Here is a 17,550-nt window from a genome sequence, read left to right on the forward strand (position 1 = left end):
TAAAAAAATTATTATCAAGAATAGGATTTTTGCCCTAATATCTAATGTATTATTAGAAAAAAATAAATGATGTTCCAACATTAATTTTCTTTCTAAAAAAATATTATCGTGCCTTGTAACGTGCATGTAAAATGGCTAGAAGTAGCATTTTAGCTTAGCATAAAGCTGACAAGTTACACAAAGTTTATTTCTATTTTTCAATTATTATTTTCTTATCATTATTATATTTCTGCACCAAATTTCTTCAAACATACTTCTCAGTCTACTCGTATGAATGTAACACATCATAAGAAAGTGTTTCACCGCTGTTCAAATGCACTTTGGATCGCATAATTTATATGTATAAATGTTTTCCATCTGAAAGGACTAAATACTAATTGAATGTAACTGTATTCTAATTACTAATGATTTAAATTGTAATTGTAGTGGAATACAGTGGCTAATATTTTATGTTTTAAATACGTAATCCCGTTACATGTATTCCGTATATATATATATATATATATATAACATTGATTTTCCAACTGTTATTCCCAAATGTCCCCAAAGGTTGGTTTTGTCAGATTGAGCTCACTTTTGTGTAACTTAAGCTAAGTACAGTTCAAATGGCAAATAGAGCAGTTGAAGATGGTAAAAGATTAAATTATGTGGCTAAATAAGATTTTTTGATCACTTCATAATTTTATAGCTTTTGTAGTTTAAAGTGCAGTTTGAATTTAGAAATTTATTTTTTGTTTTTCTTGTTTCAATAAATGAATACAATTTTTAAAGCAAAATCAATTAAGCAAAAAATTCAGAGGGATTGATGGTGTAATCGTATATCACGATAATTTTTAAGGCAATTATCAATAAAATAATTTTTACGTATTGCCCAGCCCTTCTGCACATATAGACAAAACGCAAAACGCTCAACACATAAAACTAATATTACAACCAAGCAGATCTATCGCCAAGACTTGTGTACTGCTGCTGATCCGAAGAGCCATGTGCAACCGAGTGTATGCTAGCTAGGTGTGCCTTGGCCACTGTCCAAATGGTGTAATTCTGATGAAATATATTTCTATGTTGCCTGTTTACCTAAATGGCTTAAACAGATACTGACATAACTCATAATGTGTACCTGAGACAAGAAAGTGCAGAGATTATTTAACTAGTGAATTAGCCTAGCTATCTGTGGATTTATTTAAACTAATGACCTAAGATAGTGATGTGTGCCAGCCAGATTTGGCTAAGGCTTACCTTTTTTAAGATGCACTACTGTCATGGCCAAAGCAGACCTTACCGTGCAAACTAATAAAAGAAAAGGCTCATCACCTCCTGAGAAATAGCATTTTCTGGGGAAAAAATATCACAGCATGCTGCAGTGAAACTGCAGAGAGATGTATGTTGATTGGCTACCTGATTACATGTCAATGGAACAGTCAGCTTACACCATGCAAGCCCATTGGCTTTACATGTAACATTTGAGCAAGCCGACTGGCTAACAGATATCAAAACCAGAATCAGCTTTCGCCACATAGAGTTGCATGAACTTTGATCAATTCTTTCATAGCAGCCACTGACATAATTATGGTTCTTTTAGATCTGCATGAAGGGTAAGATCCATATATTTAAATACCTTGCCATGGAGGCCTGCCGTAGTGACAAGATGGCTGATGCCCTGTACCTGCCCATCACAGACCGCCTCAGCTTGACACGACCCACCAATGGGAGGTCAGTCCTCATGATTATTTAGTTGTATCAGGATGGCTGTATAAAAAGACTTGAATGTAGAATACAGAGTAGGATCTCAGAAAAATCCAGGTCATGTGTGTATATGTGTGTGTGTCGGCTGTCATTATCATCCTTATCTCAAGAGAATATCTTTTATTAGACTGGGGTCACTCTTACAAGGCAGAGAGAGAGAAAGAGAGAGACCATAGGAATATTTTCCCTTTCTCATATGAGATAGATAAACTGCTTCTCTCGCGCTCTCTCATTTTTTTCTCTCTCACTCTCATCTTCTGCTCTCTGTGCCCTTTGCGACCCTTCTTAACCTTTAATTTTTCTCTTCTTTCTCATCTTCCTGACCTTTTTCTCTCCTGTTTTTTCATTCTCTGTGTCTCAGCACTGAGGATATTGATCAGCACAAGAAACTTGACAGCGACTCTGGGGTGGGCAGTGACAATGGAGACAAACGCCTCTCTGCTACAGAGGTCAGTGTGTGTGTGTGTGTGTGTGTGTGTGTGTGTATAAGTGGGAAGAACGGAGTCTGACCATCTTCTCCTCTTTATTTTGTCTTTATTCATTGTATGTTTCTGTAATGCATCCAAGTCATTTCTTTTTTTCGAAAGCTACAAATTTAATCTAATGACTCTATTAATGTGTTAGTTTTCAAATGGTTTGGCTGCATCAATAAATGCTAGGAGGACTGAATCAAATGCGTTTGGGCCAACTGTCTTATTGGCCATGCACACACTGCAGCAAAATGTCATTGTCAGTTCACCTTTTAGGGCTAAATCCCATTCTGTATACACACTGTTCAGTAATTTACAGGAGTGACAACGCACTATAACCTAACTGACACCCGCAAATGTTCATGTCTCACAACCGCATTCTCGGCAAACCTGTGCTGTGTGAACAGAACTGTACTGGACAACTAGTTGTTAGTTACGTCATGTACAGTGAGAGACATGCTGCACTCTATCCACGTGTGTCTCGTGTGTTTCATGTGGGGGTTTATTAACTCACGGACACAGAGAAATGAACCGCTGTCATCTGAAGATTCAGCCGCTGTCTTCCACCGGCACTCTGCACGCAGTTATAAAGCATTCAAAGCCGTTCTCGGTTAATTATAATTTGATGGATGAAATCATGCCTTGATTGGACTAATTTATACAATAACCCAGTAGCAGTTCTGATAAGACATGCAGGTGTTATGGACATTGCCATCTTTTAGTCACTGTCACCATGGTTAAAGCTGTTTGAATATGGTTGTGACTTCTGCTGTTTATTCATACATACAGTTTTTTAACTGCTACTGTAAGCTGTTGTATGAATGGGACTTTTCAAGACTTCAATCCTAAACACTGACCGTGTGAACATAGCCTAAATGCTTGATTAATTTTCTTTCTACATGGCAGATATACTCTATGATAAATATGCCCAATAAAAAAATATGTACCTGAATCTCAACATTTTCATACTTTTATGAACTAGTTTTTAGTGCTACACTCATTTAATAAATACTTATGAATCCACAAATTGCGTTTCCCTTTGTTTATTTATGAAACGTATCATTATCTTTTAGAAAAAATTGCATTTTCTCTCAATATTCTAATATTAGCACTTGGCTGTGTACTCACAGAATGACACAGACACACCAACGCATAACTATGAAAGCAATCCACCGCTTTGGTCACTATGTGGAGCCCTCGTCATAGGTTCAACGCAGAAATATAAATCGGCCTTCATATCCTAAGACTCAGAACCGGCCTGCAAGCTGGGGAAATTGCATTTAGCATAGACATTTTGGGTGTGTTTCTACTGTCACCTGTTTGCTCAGTTACTTTAGTGAATCAAGTGCTAAAACAATGCAGTGTGTGCAAATAAACAATGCTTATCAACAGGTGTAATTCATTCCCTCCTATGGGGTTGTAGTTCTTTCTGGTAGTCAGTCACGAGGCTAGATGTGACTTAGTCCGATAGCATTTTGTATTTCGATTTTTTTTCCAACATTACCTTAAGTTAAAGGTGAATTGTGTATTTTGTAACCATTTTAAATACTTTGTCCTATCTCAGTTTAATATGCAGCAGTGTTTCCTACATAATTCAGCTCTTGCAGCGGGGGGATGATTCAGTAGTGTTAGAACGCTGCAAATACTAAGGCTCTTGAGCATCCCAACCAGCCTGACGCTATCTTAACTATTTGGTTAAATAAGGGGTGAGATTATCTGTCATCATTTTGCGATGTGTTTTTCAGCCATCAGATGAAGACAGTCTTAGCCTGAATGTGCCAATGACCAACATCACAGAGGAAGGGGGCCTAAGCAAAGACGACTCAATTGAACACATCAGCGCTCTGACAGGTGCTGCTCACACACAAACACACCCTCACAAAGTCAGCGTGTGTGTGTGTGTGTGTGCGTGCGTGTATGTGTGTGTGTTTGCTCAGGATATTACAGGCCTGTAAAGAAAACATCCTCTTACTGGGCTGACACAACATTTCAGTGATACTGTAGCAGTGTCATTATAGTTAATTAAACTAAAACGAAAACTAATTAAAATATTTTTCGTTAACTAGAATAAAAATAAAAACTGTAATTATTGGAAAAAACTGAAACTAAACTAAAATACTTTTACATAACTACAAAACTAACTAAAATAAAATAAAAATGATCCTAAATTAATTTTAGTTTTAGGTTTTGTTCAACTAGGTGAATATGGGCAAAGTGGGACACTTTTGGAAATCTTACATTTCTTGACACTTTGAATTATGACGTAAATGACACATAACCTAAGATTAAACCCTTAAAGAAAGCTTAAGATGTCTTCTACCTTTGTCAAAAGCAAAAAGGAAGAAATATTCAATACTGGGATGTAGAACCTTTGAAGACCCTCTTTTGACCAAATCCCAGATTATTGATTATTGAAATATTCTCTAGATCTACAGCTATTTGGAATACATTTTTATATTTTCATATACACTTTCATATCATAAAATTAAGTTAAATTATATTTTTTTATAACCTTAACAACATTTACCTCAAATTTCTGTCATTTTCTTTACCATTACTTTTCCCAATAGTGGTCATGAAATGAATTCTGCCACACATCCCAAAGTAAAATTATCAATTTAAAACCTCAAAACGATAAAGGGATAGTTGACCCTAAAATGACAATTCTCTCATAATTTATGCACCCTCATGCCATGGCTCAAATATATATATATTTGAGCCAGTCTGCGATCTAAAATATATATATATTTGAGCCAGTCTGCGATCTAAACACTCAAACCAATGAAATTAAGATCTTCAACTGACTGATTTACAGTATGTAACAGCCAGTGTGTATGGGGTTATGTGTGACCCATGTTAAACCTAAGGGAGGGTCCAGGACAGGAAGTGTTGATTCTGGCTAGGAAGTCAGTGTCAGCACACAAGGAAAACTGTGGGAGGGGGAGATGAAATTTGAAAACATTTCAGGAAGAATGGATATATGTGTGTGTGTCAGTATTTGCCTTAACATGAATAGTAAACCCTGAAATCACTTACATTTTAGAGACCTTACAGTAGGACTTACGAGGAATGTGGCTTAATATATACTAAATAACATCTTAATGATAATCTAATATTGCTTTCCTTGAGTTAGGTTTAGGTATGGTTACAGGATGGTAAATATCATTACATCAGCATAAAAACAACAATAGTCAATGGAAAGTCCCCCCTTGTGTTGCTAAGCTGATGGCAGGGTCCTTTAGTCTATATATTTTTAACACATTTTCTCGTCCAGTGTGTCTACATGTGTGCAGTTCAATCTGTTAGAAGAATTCAGTATTTGGACTTCAGGTTTCTGTAAGTTTTTAGTTAAGGATTGTCTTAATTTATTGGTACACAAAGAACAGGAGAACAGAAAGAAAGAAAGAAAGAAAGAAAGAAAGAAGTTGATCGTAACCCTGCATTTTTTTAAATGCAAATTAAGCATACAGCACATTGAGAAGACTCTAAATAGGAATTAGACAATGAAATCAAACATAAGCAAATACAAAATTAATGTGAAACTATGCCAACAATGCACTGATAAAGGAAATGCACACATTTTTACATTTTAAGTCAAAAGTTTACATACACTTAGTTTAAAGTCATTAAAACAAATGTTTTAACCACTCCACAAATTTAATATCAGCAAACTATAATTTTGGCAAGTTGTTTAGGACATCTACTGTGTGCATGACACAATACATTTTTCTAAATGTTGTTTACAGACAGATTGTTTCACTTTTAATTGACTATATCACAATTCCAGTGGGTCAGTTAACTCTGCCTCTAAGCAGCTTGTAAAAGTTCAGAAAATTATGTCAATTAGCTTCTGATAGGAGGTGTACTGAATTAGAGGTGTAACTGTGGATGTATTTTAAGGCCTACCTTTAAACTCAGCGTCTCTTTGGTTGACATCTTGGAAAAATCTAATCGGCCAAGACCTCAGAAATTGTGGACCGCCACAAGTCTGGTTCATCCTTGGGATCTATTTCCAAATGTCTGAAGGTACCATGTTCATCTCTACAAACAATAGTATGCAAGTATAAACACCATGGGTCCACACAGCCATCATACTGCTCAGGAAGGAGATCCCAGAACAACAACAATGGACCTTGTGAAGATGCTGGAGGAAAAGGGTATATCCATAACCTGAAAGGATGCACTGCAAGGAAGTAGCAACTGCTCCAAAACCACCAAAAGCCAGACTACAGTTTGCAAGTGCACATGGGGACAAAGATCTTACATTTTGGAGAAATGTCCTCTGGTCTAATAAAACAAAAATGTAACTGTTTGGCCATAGTGACCATCGTTATGTTTGAAGGAAAAAGGTTGAGGCTTGCAAGTCGAAGAACATCATCCCAAAGCATGGGAGAGGCAGCATCAGGTTGTTGGGGTGCTTTGCTGCAGGAGGGACTGATGCACTTCACAAAATAGATGACATAATGAGGAAGGAAAATGATGTGGATATATTGAAGCAACATCTCAAGACATCAGCTTAGAAGTTAAAGATCGGTGGCAAATGGGTCTTCCAAATGGACAATGACCCCAAGCATACCACCAAAGTTGTGGTAAAATGGCTTAAGAACAACAAAGTCAAGGTATTGGAGTGGCGATCACAAAGCCCTGACCTCAATCTGAGAAAGGATGTTGTAGGCTCAGTTACACCAGTTCTGTCTGGAGGAATGGGCCAAAGTTATTGTGAGAAGTTTGTGGAAGGCTACCCAAAATATTTGACACAGGTTAAACAATTTAAAGGCAATTCTACTAAATACTAACAAAGTGTATGTAAACCTCTGTCCCACTGGGAATGTAATAAAATAAATAAAAGCTGAAATAAATCTCTATTGTTATTCTGACATTTCACATTCTTAAAATAAAGTAGTGATCCTAACAGGGTGTACATAAACTTCTTTCTTCAACTGTATGTGTCCTGTAGCAGACAGAATTCCATCTGAATATCCGAAGGAGCAGCTGGTGTACAGAGACTCCACCCTTTCCTCTCCATTCGTCAGCTGTATCAAGGTGAGAGTGGTCAAAATTGTTCCGCTTGATGGTGTGTCAGAACGTCTCTGGTTACTTAACTGTAACCCCTGTTCCCTGATAAAAGTGGAAGGAGATGCTGTGCTGATTTAGCGCTTTGGGAACAACTTTAGGTGTGACCAGCTGTGAATATGTGAGCAAAACGTCAATGAAATTGACCAGAATGTATAGCCTCTGCTGGTGACATCATTGGATGCACCTGTAGCAGGGCTATAAATAGATGCATCACAGGTGCATCGTCAAGTATTTTGTCTGAAGACAAATAACTACATTATCAACCTGATCAGCAGATCAGCCTGGTATGCCTGTAACACTGCCATAGTTTGCAGGGCAGCACCAGCCTGACCTGCTGCCTGATAAGCCTTCCCCACAAGCGTGGAGGTGGTCCTGCACGGCTTTGTGGGGAGAGTGGGTCTTTTTAACGATGATGCCGAGCCAGGTGAGAGATAACCCGCAAGTGTCACTTCAACCGGCGGCATCACCGAATATCACCGTGCCTCAGCACCCACGATAGTCGAATATACTGACGTCGAGGGCAAGTATAAGGTTTCAAAGAAAGGAAGGGACTGATGAGGCGTTCCCTTCCCTTGGCCACCAGAATCTGTCCTCCAACTTGGAGCGTTTGGGGGTCTCTTTTTTGCGTGTCAAGTCAAGTCAAGTGGTTTTTATTGTCATTACAACCATATACAGTTAGTACAGTACACAGCGAAACGAGACAACGTTCCTCCAGGACCATGGTGCTACATAAAAACAACATAGGACAAACACAGAACCACAGAACACTGAAGTCTAATTGAAGCCTGGCAACCGCACGAGTAATCACCTCAAGTAATTCCTTTTTATTATTTATTTATTATCATGCCCGGAATGCTCGGAGGTGGGTAACTCGAAGTCTGCAGACTCAAGAGATTCATGGTCCCCCTCATGAACCGAAAAGGCGCCGGAGGACGCTTCAGGATCACGGGAAGGACCAGCTGGATCTGGGGAGAGAGCGAGCAATAGGGACGGACCCGTCTCTCGCTCCTTAGCCAGATCCATACGAGAGCCCCACGATGGAAGTGTGGGCGCTGACTATCGGAAGTAAGCAAGACGAGTGCGAAGCATTTTGACTGAGAACAGATCGCAATGCTCGCACCTGCCCCGCCACAACACAAGAGCAGCATGCTCTTCCCCCAAACATACAAAACAAAACCGCTTGCTCTGTCTTTCAGTCATTTTTTTTATTTTATTTTTTTTAAACAAAGTAGATGTCCCTTTTGGTTTCTGCACAATGCCTAACAAAATCTAACTCCAAACAGAGGAAAGTAGAACGTTTCTGACAGGCTCATGAAGCACAACACACACAGAGTGATCTGAAGACAAAAGATATGATGATGCACCTGTGGCTATCTATTTATAGCCCTGCTACAGGTGCATATAATGATGTCACCAGCAGAGGCTATAAATTCTGGTCAATTTAATTGACGTGTTGCACACATATTCACAGCTGGTCACACCTAAAGTTGTTCCCAAAAAAACGCAGCATCAAAGTTTAGCTTTTTGACAGGCAACTGCGAATGACTTCCAAGGAACATGATCAGTTTTTGCAACTGTTCAGTAGTTTTACCCTACTAGTTTTAGTTAGTTCCCATGCAAATTTCACAGCGATTTTCCCAAAGTTATCCTTAAATTAACTTTGTCTGTTGTAATTCTTAAAGGAGTAGATCACCCTAAATTGAAAATTATGTCATCATTTATTCACCCTCCTGTCATTCCAATACTGTATTATTACTTTTTCTTTAGAACACAAAATGAGAAGCACAATGTTCAGGTAGCCTTTTCCATACAGTGAAAGTTAATGGTGACCTGGGGCTGTAGAGCTCCAAAAATGACAAAAAGAGCCATATAATTAGTGCGCTATACTCGTGCTATATAACAAGTCTTCTGAAGTAATAATATATTTTTGTGTGTGGGAAAGACTGGAATTGAAGTTGCTGATAATCTTGTCCTCCGCTGTATCTGTCAAATCTTTTTTGTGATTGTGCTTATTCAAATATGGCACATCAAGAAATGCCATGCAAAATGTCACATTTCTTGTGTGTCTGGTAACCGCAGCATATACAAAATCACACAAATTAGATTTGATAGCTATGATGGAGGGGAAGATTTAGATATAGGGAAGATGACAGTGCTTTTTTTGTCATTTGTAGAGCTTGACAACATCTGGTCACCAATTGTATGTTAAAGACAAGAGCAACATGAACTTCCTGCTTAACATCTCCTTTTGTGTTCCATGGAGGAAAGAAAGTGAACTAGGTTTAGAATGACATTAGGGTGCGTACATGATGACAGAATACTCATTTTTTCTTGTTGTGCTATTGCAGTTTCATTTCCTTTCGTCCTGTTCCCTCTATTTGTCTATCTCTGTTTCTCTATTTCTCTCTGTTTCTCTCTCTCTCTCTCTCTCTCTCTTTGTTTTTCTGTCTTGTTTTCTCAACCCATCATGAAACTTGGCAATTATAAAAGTGTTTTGTTTTTTTCTGTTCTAAAAGATTCATGAGATATTGTCCCACTTTACAGAATAAGGCTGCTCCGGTTTAATAGAGAAAGTTTTTTTGTACTTCTTCTTTTCTTTTTTGTTCCATGTTTACTGTTTCTCATTTTTGTTATAGTGCTCTAGTTTTAGCCCTAGCTTCACTATTTTAAGCCTCCTTTTGTTCAATGTAATGTTTATCTCCACTTGCTCACTGTATGGTCATATGTCCTATTTGCTAATTTCTCTTCATTCCATTCATTTCAGTTTACCCTTATCGACTCTCTCTTCTCATAGTTTTTTTTTTTTTTATGGGCCAGTTACTGTTAGTTAAACTGATAACATCTCATGGTGTCATAGGATGTGGCAGCAGACATTGTGTGTATTTGTGCATAAGTAGTTCCCTTGTGAAGTAATCGGCGTCTAGCCGTAAATTCTGGCCAATCAGGTCTTTGGTCTGTAGTCACATGACAAAGTTGATGTGTGCGTGCGTGTGTGTGTGTGTGTGTGTGTGTGTGTATGTGGCTGTGTGTATTTTAAGGTTCGAGGTGCTGATTTTGATGAACCCCTCAGGATAGAGGAAGACAGTAACTGGACATCAGAACAAACGTATGTTTCTATCTGAACTTTTTCTTAGAATTTTTCCATATAATTCGGTTTCTTTTTCCCCTCTAATCATGTTGCTTATCTCACACTCTGTTTCTCATATATATCAGAGCTTTTATAAAATTATTCAATAATTGTATTATTTATTTAATAAATTATTTCTGTAAGTTTGAAACTGATATTGTTATCTAGTGTCACCTGGCCTTATCTCTTACTTCTTGTGTTCAACAGTTCAAAGGTCAATATTATCAATCAGCTAAAAGAGGCTGTGGAGATGCTACAGGATCCTAACAGGTTGGTCAGCAGGTCAAATGGATGATCATCGGAGTGTTACTCTTTCCATTTAATTTTGGTCTTCCGTCACATCAGCATTTTTTTATGTTCACTGACGAAAACCAGTTCTGTTTCTCATCAACATTGCCAAGTCATTACTTAGACAAAGCGTGAAATGACATGATAAACTATTCACAGAATAAAAGCAGATGATTGGCACTACTGGGATCGCCTGCCCCTATTCTTTCTTTGGGCAGTTGTCTTGTCCCCGATGGGTTGTTTGACGCTCATAACAGCGTCGGGAGAGGTTACGTGTCGGCCTGGTGCGCTGGCTACGAGGTACACAGTGATATGTCTCGCACCGCCAGTTCACGTAACACAGTCCAGCTGGTTGTGTCGTATTTGTAGGGGACCCCTAGTGTGACTTCATCGACACAACGTCGAGTGAGTGATAGATAGGGAACATCCTGGTTACTTCCGTAACATCCATTCCCTGATGGAGGGAATGAGATGTTGTGTGGCAGGAGGGACTACCCACTGAAACTGCCATGACCTTCTCTCTCGGATCCTCAGCACAAAGCCTGAATGACCGGTTCGCACGACAACTCCTTTATCCTCATATATCCGGGGGAGTGGCATGCAAATACCATTCACCAGTTCCCATTGCCCTTTTATCAAAGATCAGAGGCATCTCGGGCTCCTAAGCGTGACCCCTAGTGTCACTTCATCGACACAACATCCCGTTCCCTCCATCAGGGAATGGAGATTACGGAAGTAACAAGGACATTGCATTTCTTTGAGCAAGATATACAGCACTGGTAACAAACAGAGGCCTGCCACAATTTGCATGGTTGTTTCAGATGGTTGGACTTGATTAGAGCAACATAAAAAACAATTTAAATGTGCAATTTTCATCCTTGGTTTGGTCTTCTCAGTTATGGTGTTTTATTATCCACCGTAGATTTTTTTCTGAAATGCAGCTAGTGTTAATAGTGTTTATGTGTGTCTATGTGTGTAGGGTTAACATGAACTCAGCTGATCTGTCTGGCATTAAACTCTACCCTGTGGAAATGGTCACAGTAGATGAATCGCTCAAGTAAGTAGGGATGGGAGAAAATATAGATTATCTGATGCATCACGATTGTATCTCAAACATTCTGAATTTAAGTTAAATTTAAACCATGGCAGCGCAGTGGCGCTTATGTGCACACCAGAGATGTTAGAAACAGATGGCCAGACACATAGTATACTAAAGCCAAACGCACACTACAGAACTAATCTCAGACTGGATGTATCAACCACACAACCATTGTCCTGATTGAAACTACGATTCCAAAATTAATTCACAAACTCCAGCACAAAGCAACGGGTGACTTTTTTCGAGATAACACATCAACAAACAACATGGAAGACAAACTTGTGCCCATTAATGTACTGATTTGCACAGAAAGATAAAAATAGCTGAAAATGGGAGACGTTGGTGATGTTTCTTTTTCTCGAATTATTTCTTGTCTCCTGCTACCCAATGCCTTTCTCTCCTCTTTATTTCTTTGGATGTTGCTCATTCCTGGACACTCGCTTGACGGGACAGTGCACAAATGAGATGCTTGATTGATTTTTTTAAGCAGCAACCCCCTATTTGTGTAAAAATGCTGATGGCAATGACAATGATGACGATGAAGTGACGAACCCAAGTGCGACTTGACTTGACTTGACTTGACTTGAACAAACAACAAAGTTACATTAACAATACTCGACACTGGACAATGGCAACATGAGGGGTTAAATACATGACATGTGGGAACATAAACCAATGATAAAACAGAACTCTAAACAAGATAATTAAACAATAAACCAATGAAAACAAGACACATGAAAAACAGGACATCACATGGACATCATAGGGGAACACATGTCATGAACAGGAACTAAACTTTTCAAAATAAAAGACATGGAATCAAGACATGAACAAATACACATCTAAACATGACAATTTGTGTCCTTTATGATCTCCTGTGGTATGGAGAAGCTGAAATCTGCACTCTCATGTAGCCATCCTGGACCAGCAACCAATAAATGTAGTTATAGTTTAGGCTAGGAATCGATTAATTCTAAATTATTTAATATGGAGTGTGTGTATTGATAAAAAATTAGAGGACAAGATGCATCATGTAGCATAGAGAATTGTTTTGTAATCAAATCTTTACCCTTTAAATTGTAATCAAATTGAAACGAGGCCAGTGAAGATTCACACCTCCACAAGTCACAACTGTCCCTGATTCATCTGCACATACAGCTTTAGCATCACAGCTCATATATTTCACCCCATCCCTGCTGAAAAGCATCTTAAACCAGCATAAGCTTGTTTGCTGGTTTAAGAAGGTCTAGTTGGTCTCCCAGGCTGGCCAAGCTGATGTTCAGCTGTTACAGATGTTCAGCCAGCTTTTATCCCAGCCTGATCAACTGACAAGTACCCCAAACCCCTCTAAAACAATCAAACCAGACCAGTCTGATCAGTGGATGCCAGCTTGGTGCTCATCTTAGGCCAGCAAACCACCCCAGGCTGGTAATTTGTTTTTTAGAAGCAGGCTTGTGTATGACTTAGTAATGTAACATTTTAAAACATGTTTTTTTTTACCTTTTGCTGCAGTGGCCAGGAGAATGATGTGGGTCAGACGACACCTAAGGTAAGCCATCATCCTCAGTGATGTGTGTGGATAAACGTGTGTTTCAGTCTCAGCTCACAGTCTTTATTATTGATGAGCAAGTTTCCCATACAGGAAGCCTTAAGGCCCAAACATACTCTACGTAAGTACGTGAACGCATAGGCATCTTGCTATGCAAGCTTAATTTCGGAGCAGCAATTTGAGGAGAGTCTTGCTGAACACAGGTTCCACTAAGCATCCTTTTCAGTTCCTCTTTGCATTGGTGCTGTTGACTGCAGTGTTAATCCAGAGTTCTTCTGACATCAGTGAGCTACTGTTAGAAGGGTCGCCCAGTTTCTTAATCAGGGCCCCATGAGGATTCACTTTCACCTACCTTTTAGACAGTTTTTGGCATCCTAATTAACATACGTGTGTCCACTTTCACCTACATTTTAGACAGTTTTTGACATCCTAATTAACATACGTGTGTCATATTGTGCCTTTAATTACAGTATATGATGTCATAATGAACATAAGTTACTGTTTTTAATATTACAAACTGTACCAAATTCAAGAAACCTTTGAAAAGTAATAAAATTAAATGTTGCAATTCTTAGATCCCAGTAGCCTCTCTGATTCTAGTCAAGCACTCTTGTGCCATGTGGTTTGAAGTAGTTTTGTTGTGCAGTTGGTGTGCAGTGGTCTATTGTGGTAGTTTTGTGCATCTGTTTGTGTTTGTAGATGTTTTGTGTTATGGCCTGATTATTTTGATAGATAAGATGTGGCACTTATCATTTAAAGGCTGACCATTATTAAAGGGTATTGAAACTGTAATTAAGTTAAGGTAATGTGTCAATATGAAATAGTCTGGTTTTGTTTTGCTAGTTGTAATTTTTTGCATTTAGCCTGGGAACTTGTTTGTAATGGTTACAGGCAATTAAACCCAAACTGCAGCATATTCCGAGGGCTGTGTTATCACTGGTGTGATGTGTACTTTGGTCAGTAAGCTGTAGTGTGATGGTGTTAAGGGTAGTAATTTTCATTGAAGGCAACTCCTGGAGAATGCTGGGAGTTCCAGAGGAAGAGACAATACATTCTAGAACGGGCCAGAATTGAGGCCCAGTTCGCATGCCAACAGTATGCCCTGCACCTGGCACAACAGGTAATCCAACATCCAGCCTGTAGATACATACTATTTGACCTGGGAGCCCTTGTACAGGTCAAGTGGGGATATTTTTGCAACATTTTTGCAACAATTATAACTCACAAATCAGTTGCCAACATGTTTGTCATTTGTTTTTGTTTTTGTACCGAAACCTCAAAACAAGTGGTTCCAATGTATCTGTCCCATTATTTTAATTTGTTTATGCAGTGGTGATTGCTTTCTTGTTGTTCTATTGCAGATTCATTTTCACGCTATGTATTAGTAATACAGTATTTGTGGTGCTGGATGCCTATCTGTTTTGTTTATGGTGTATTAATTAATCCTGGTATATTACTTTATAATGGAATGTACAGTACATGATTGTACCGAACTATGAGGTACATAGTTCATGATTAGCGATGTGATGGGATAACATATTCATATCACGATAATTGCTGAAGCATTTATTATGGTAATGTATTTAATTATAAAATGGTTCAAAAGATAAATAAACTTTGTTGTTCTCAATTACAAGATTTTTTTTTTAAATTAAACAATCACAAAGAAAGTAACTTAGCAAAGATCAAGCCATTTAAGATTCAAAGTGGCTTTCAAAAATCTGGGTCCAATGCTTTTATTTTGCATTCATTTAGTTTATTATGATTTATTTTCATTGTAAATGAACAAGTAGCAGCAATGGTAACATTTTGAGGGACAATTTTAATTGAAAAAGAACATGAATTATTGAGTTTTCTAGAAATTTGCTATGTCTTCCTATTACTGTAAAAGTATGAGTGTTGGGGATGTACATTTATTGACGAAAATGCTACAGTGCATTTAGAAAAAAAATAAACAATTTGGTTTATAGATTATCTAGAATTTTTGCTAAAGTGCTCACAATAACAATATTGTGCATGCTAATTATCACGCTATACCTTATTGAATATTGGTAAATGTCTATTCATGATGTACTGTAAACTGCATGATCTCATGAATTCCCATTATAGTTTTAGAAATTAAATTTAAAACAAGTTTCAACTCATAAGGGATTGAGAATCATTCATTTGTCTTTCTTGATGGTCTAGAGTTAGAAGAAAAAAACCTAGAAACAAACGGAGAATGAGTTGAGAAAGAAAGACAGAGTGATGTGGAGACCGAGAACACTGATGCATTGTTTCACTACGTGTAAAGTGCTGCTGTGTTCAATATCTTACATCATCACAAGAATCCCACAGCCTGTTTTTCTAACTCTTAGGGGGAGGTGATTGGCCAGGAAAAATCAGGTGATAGTTCTGAGAACCAAGTTACCAAGGTAAATCCTGAAGTACACCACTGATTCTTGAGACATGGTATAAAAAAATATGTGACAATTTGACCTGCTTTTGGAAATTACACGATTTCCACTTGGAAACTATAATCTACTAGAATGTTCTTTATACAAATCTACCGTTTAATTTAATTTTCTTGGCTTTCATTTATTACTGCCCATAAAACAAGCTGCCCACAGAACACTCATTATTAATTAATAGATTACAATATATATTTAAAGGATAGTTCACCCGAATGTGAAAATTCTCTCATCATTTTCTCACTGACATGCCATCTCTTCTGCAGAAGACAAATTAAGATGTTTAGAAGAATATCTCAGCTCTATAGGTCCATAAAATGCAAGTGAATGGTGGGCAGATCTTTGAAAGTTCAAAAAGCATATACAGGCAGCATAAAAGCAATCCATACAACTGTAGTTGATTAATCTATAGCTTTAGAATATATTATTGGTGAGAGTGAGAAACAGAGAATTATTTATCACATTCTTTTTTTTTGCCGATTTGCATTCTTCCTGCATATCGCCACCAACTGGATGTCCCACCTGGTCAAAGGTGGAGATTTTAAGTAAAATGGGACTTAAATATTGATCTGTTTCTTACCCTCACCTATCAAATTGCTTCTGATGAAATTGATTTAACCACTGGTATCATATGGATTACTTTTTGCTGCCTTTGCGTGCTTTTTGGACCTTCAGCGTTCTGCACACCATTCACTTGCATTGTATGGACTAACAGAGCTGAGATATTTTTCTAAAAATCTTCATTTGTGTTCTGCAGAAGAAAAAAAGTCATACACGTCTTGGATGGCATGAGGGTGAGTAAATGATTGGAGAATTTTCATTTTGGGTTAACTATCCCTTTAAACTTAAAACGTTTCTTAAAAAATGTCCTATAGTAAATAGTTACCTCTTTAATAAGGTTTCACAGCTTTTTCTCTACTTTTTGGCCAACACCATCAGATATTTATGAAAAAATGTATGCAGTCGCACAGGCTCTGGTGGTTCTTCCAAAACATGAATGAACACCTCTGATCAGGTTAAACAGATTCATCCAAAATAATTAATTGGCGCTTAACAGGTTTTATCCCATGTCTCAGTAACATTTTACGCTTTACAGGTTCTTGACTTATGAATACTAAAAAATAATTCAATGTACTTGTTCTGAGATGTGTCTGTGTCTCTCTGTGTGTGTGTGTGTGTGTGTGTGTGTATATACCAGAATGAAGACAAAACTCCTGTTTCCAGTCCCACGTTGAGCTCGCCTCCGTTTGGTCTGAAGCCCAGATCAGGTGAGAACAGTGTTTTTAATCACACTTATGGTGTCAATTTGCTGGTTGGCATTTAGCCAGGGGGATGGCATTGGTGGCATTGTATATCAGAGGAAGGTATACATTTTGGGTTCTCTCATAATTATCAGCACATTTCAATAAAGCAGAAATACTAAAGAGGGCAGAAGTGTTTGTTGGTATGTTTATTTGCAAGCATGAACAATGTGGGACAAAGGCCTTTTTGTCTGTGGAAAAGCACCTCTTATCAAGCTCACTGAAACCTCACAATAGCCGCACAAGTTCATAGTGCTGTTTAACATTATTCTTTGCTTTGAGGTCTGAACTGTATCTGGAAAAGTTAAGAAACAAACCTCCAGTATGTATGTAGTTGACATGATGTCAAGTAGTGATAGCATTGTCCTGAATTGACTGTTAAACTTAATCTAAAACTATTAATAATAACTTATAGTTATAGTATATATAGTTTCTGATATTATT

The 17,550-nt window shown here is 37.9% G+C and overlaps 1 protein-coding gene across 6 annotated transcripts in view; it reads left to right on the top strand.

The window, feature by feature from the left end:
* LOC127659105 (leucine-rich repeat and calponin homology domain-containing protein 1-like) overlaps window positions 1–17,550 on the top strand; it is an 80,001-nt gene that overhangs the window by 37,750 nt on the left and 24,701 nt on the right. For 3 of the 6 annotated variants that reach the window (XM_052148750.1, XM_052148752.1, XM_052148756.1), the window contains exons 6-16: window positions 1,583–1,713; window positions 2,108–2,195; window positions 3,962–4,067; window positions 7,174–7,259; window positions 10,331–10,398; window positions 10,627–10,689; window positions 11,687–11,764; window positions 13,319–13,355; window positions 14,362–14,475; window positions 15,713–15,769; window positions 17,004–17,073. In XM_052148750.1, the coding sequence (XP_052004710.1) occupies window positions 1,583–1,713; window positions 2,108–2,195; window positions 3,962–4,067; window positions 7,174–7,259; window positions 10,331–10,398; window positions 10,627–10,689; window positions 11,687–11,764; window positions 13,319–13,355; window positions 14,362–14,475; window positions 15,713–15,769; window positions 17,004–17,073 (898 nt within the window). The remainder of the gene's footprint in view (window positions 1–1,582; window positions 1,714–2,107; window positions 2,196–3,961; window positions 4,068–7,173; window positions 7,260–10,330; window positions 10,399–10,626; window positions 10,690–11,686; window positions 11,765–13,318; window positions 13,356–14,361; window positions 14,476–15,712; window positions 15,770–17,003; window positions 17,074–17,550) is intronic. The other 3 variants (XM_052148754.1, XM_052148751.1, XM_052148755.1) reach the window with 3 other exon arrangements.

This window comes from Xyrauchen texanus, chromosome 18 (assembly GCF_025860055.1).
Source record: "Xyrauchen texanus isolate HMW12.3.18 chromosome 18, RBS_HiC_50CHRs, whole genome shotgun sequence".
In the NCBI taxonomy this organism is placed as follows: domain Eukaryota; kingdom Metazoa; phylum Chordata; class Actinopteri; order Cypriniformes; family Catostomidae; genus Xyrauchen; species Xyrauchen texanus.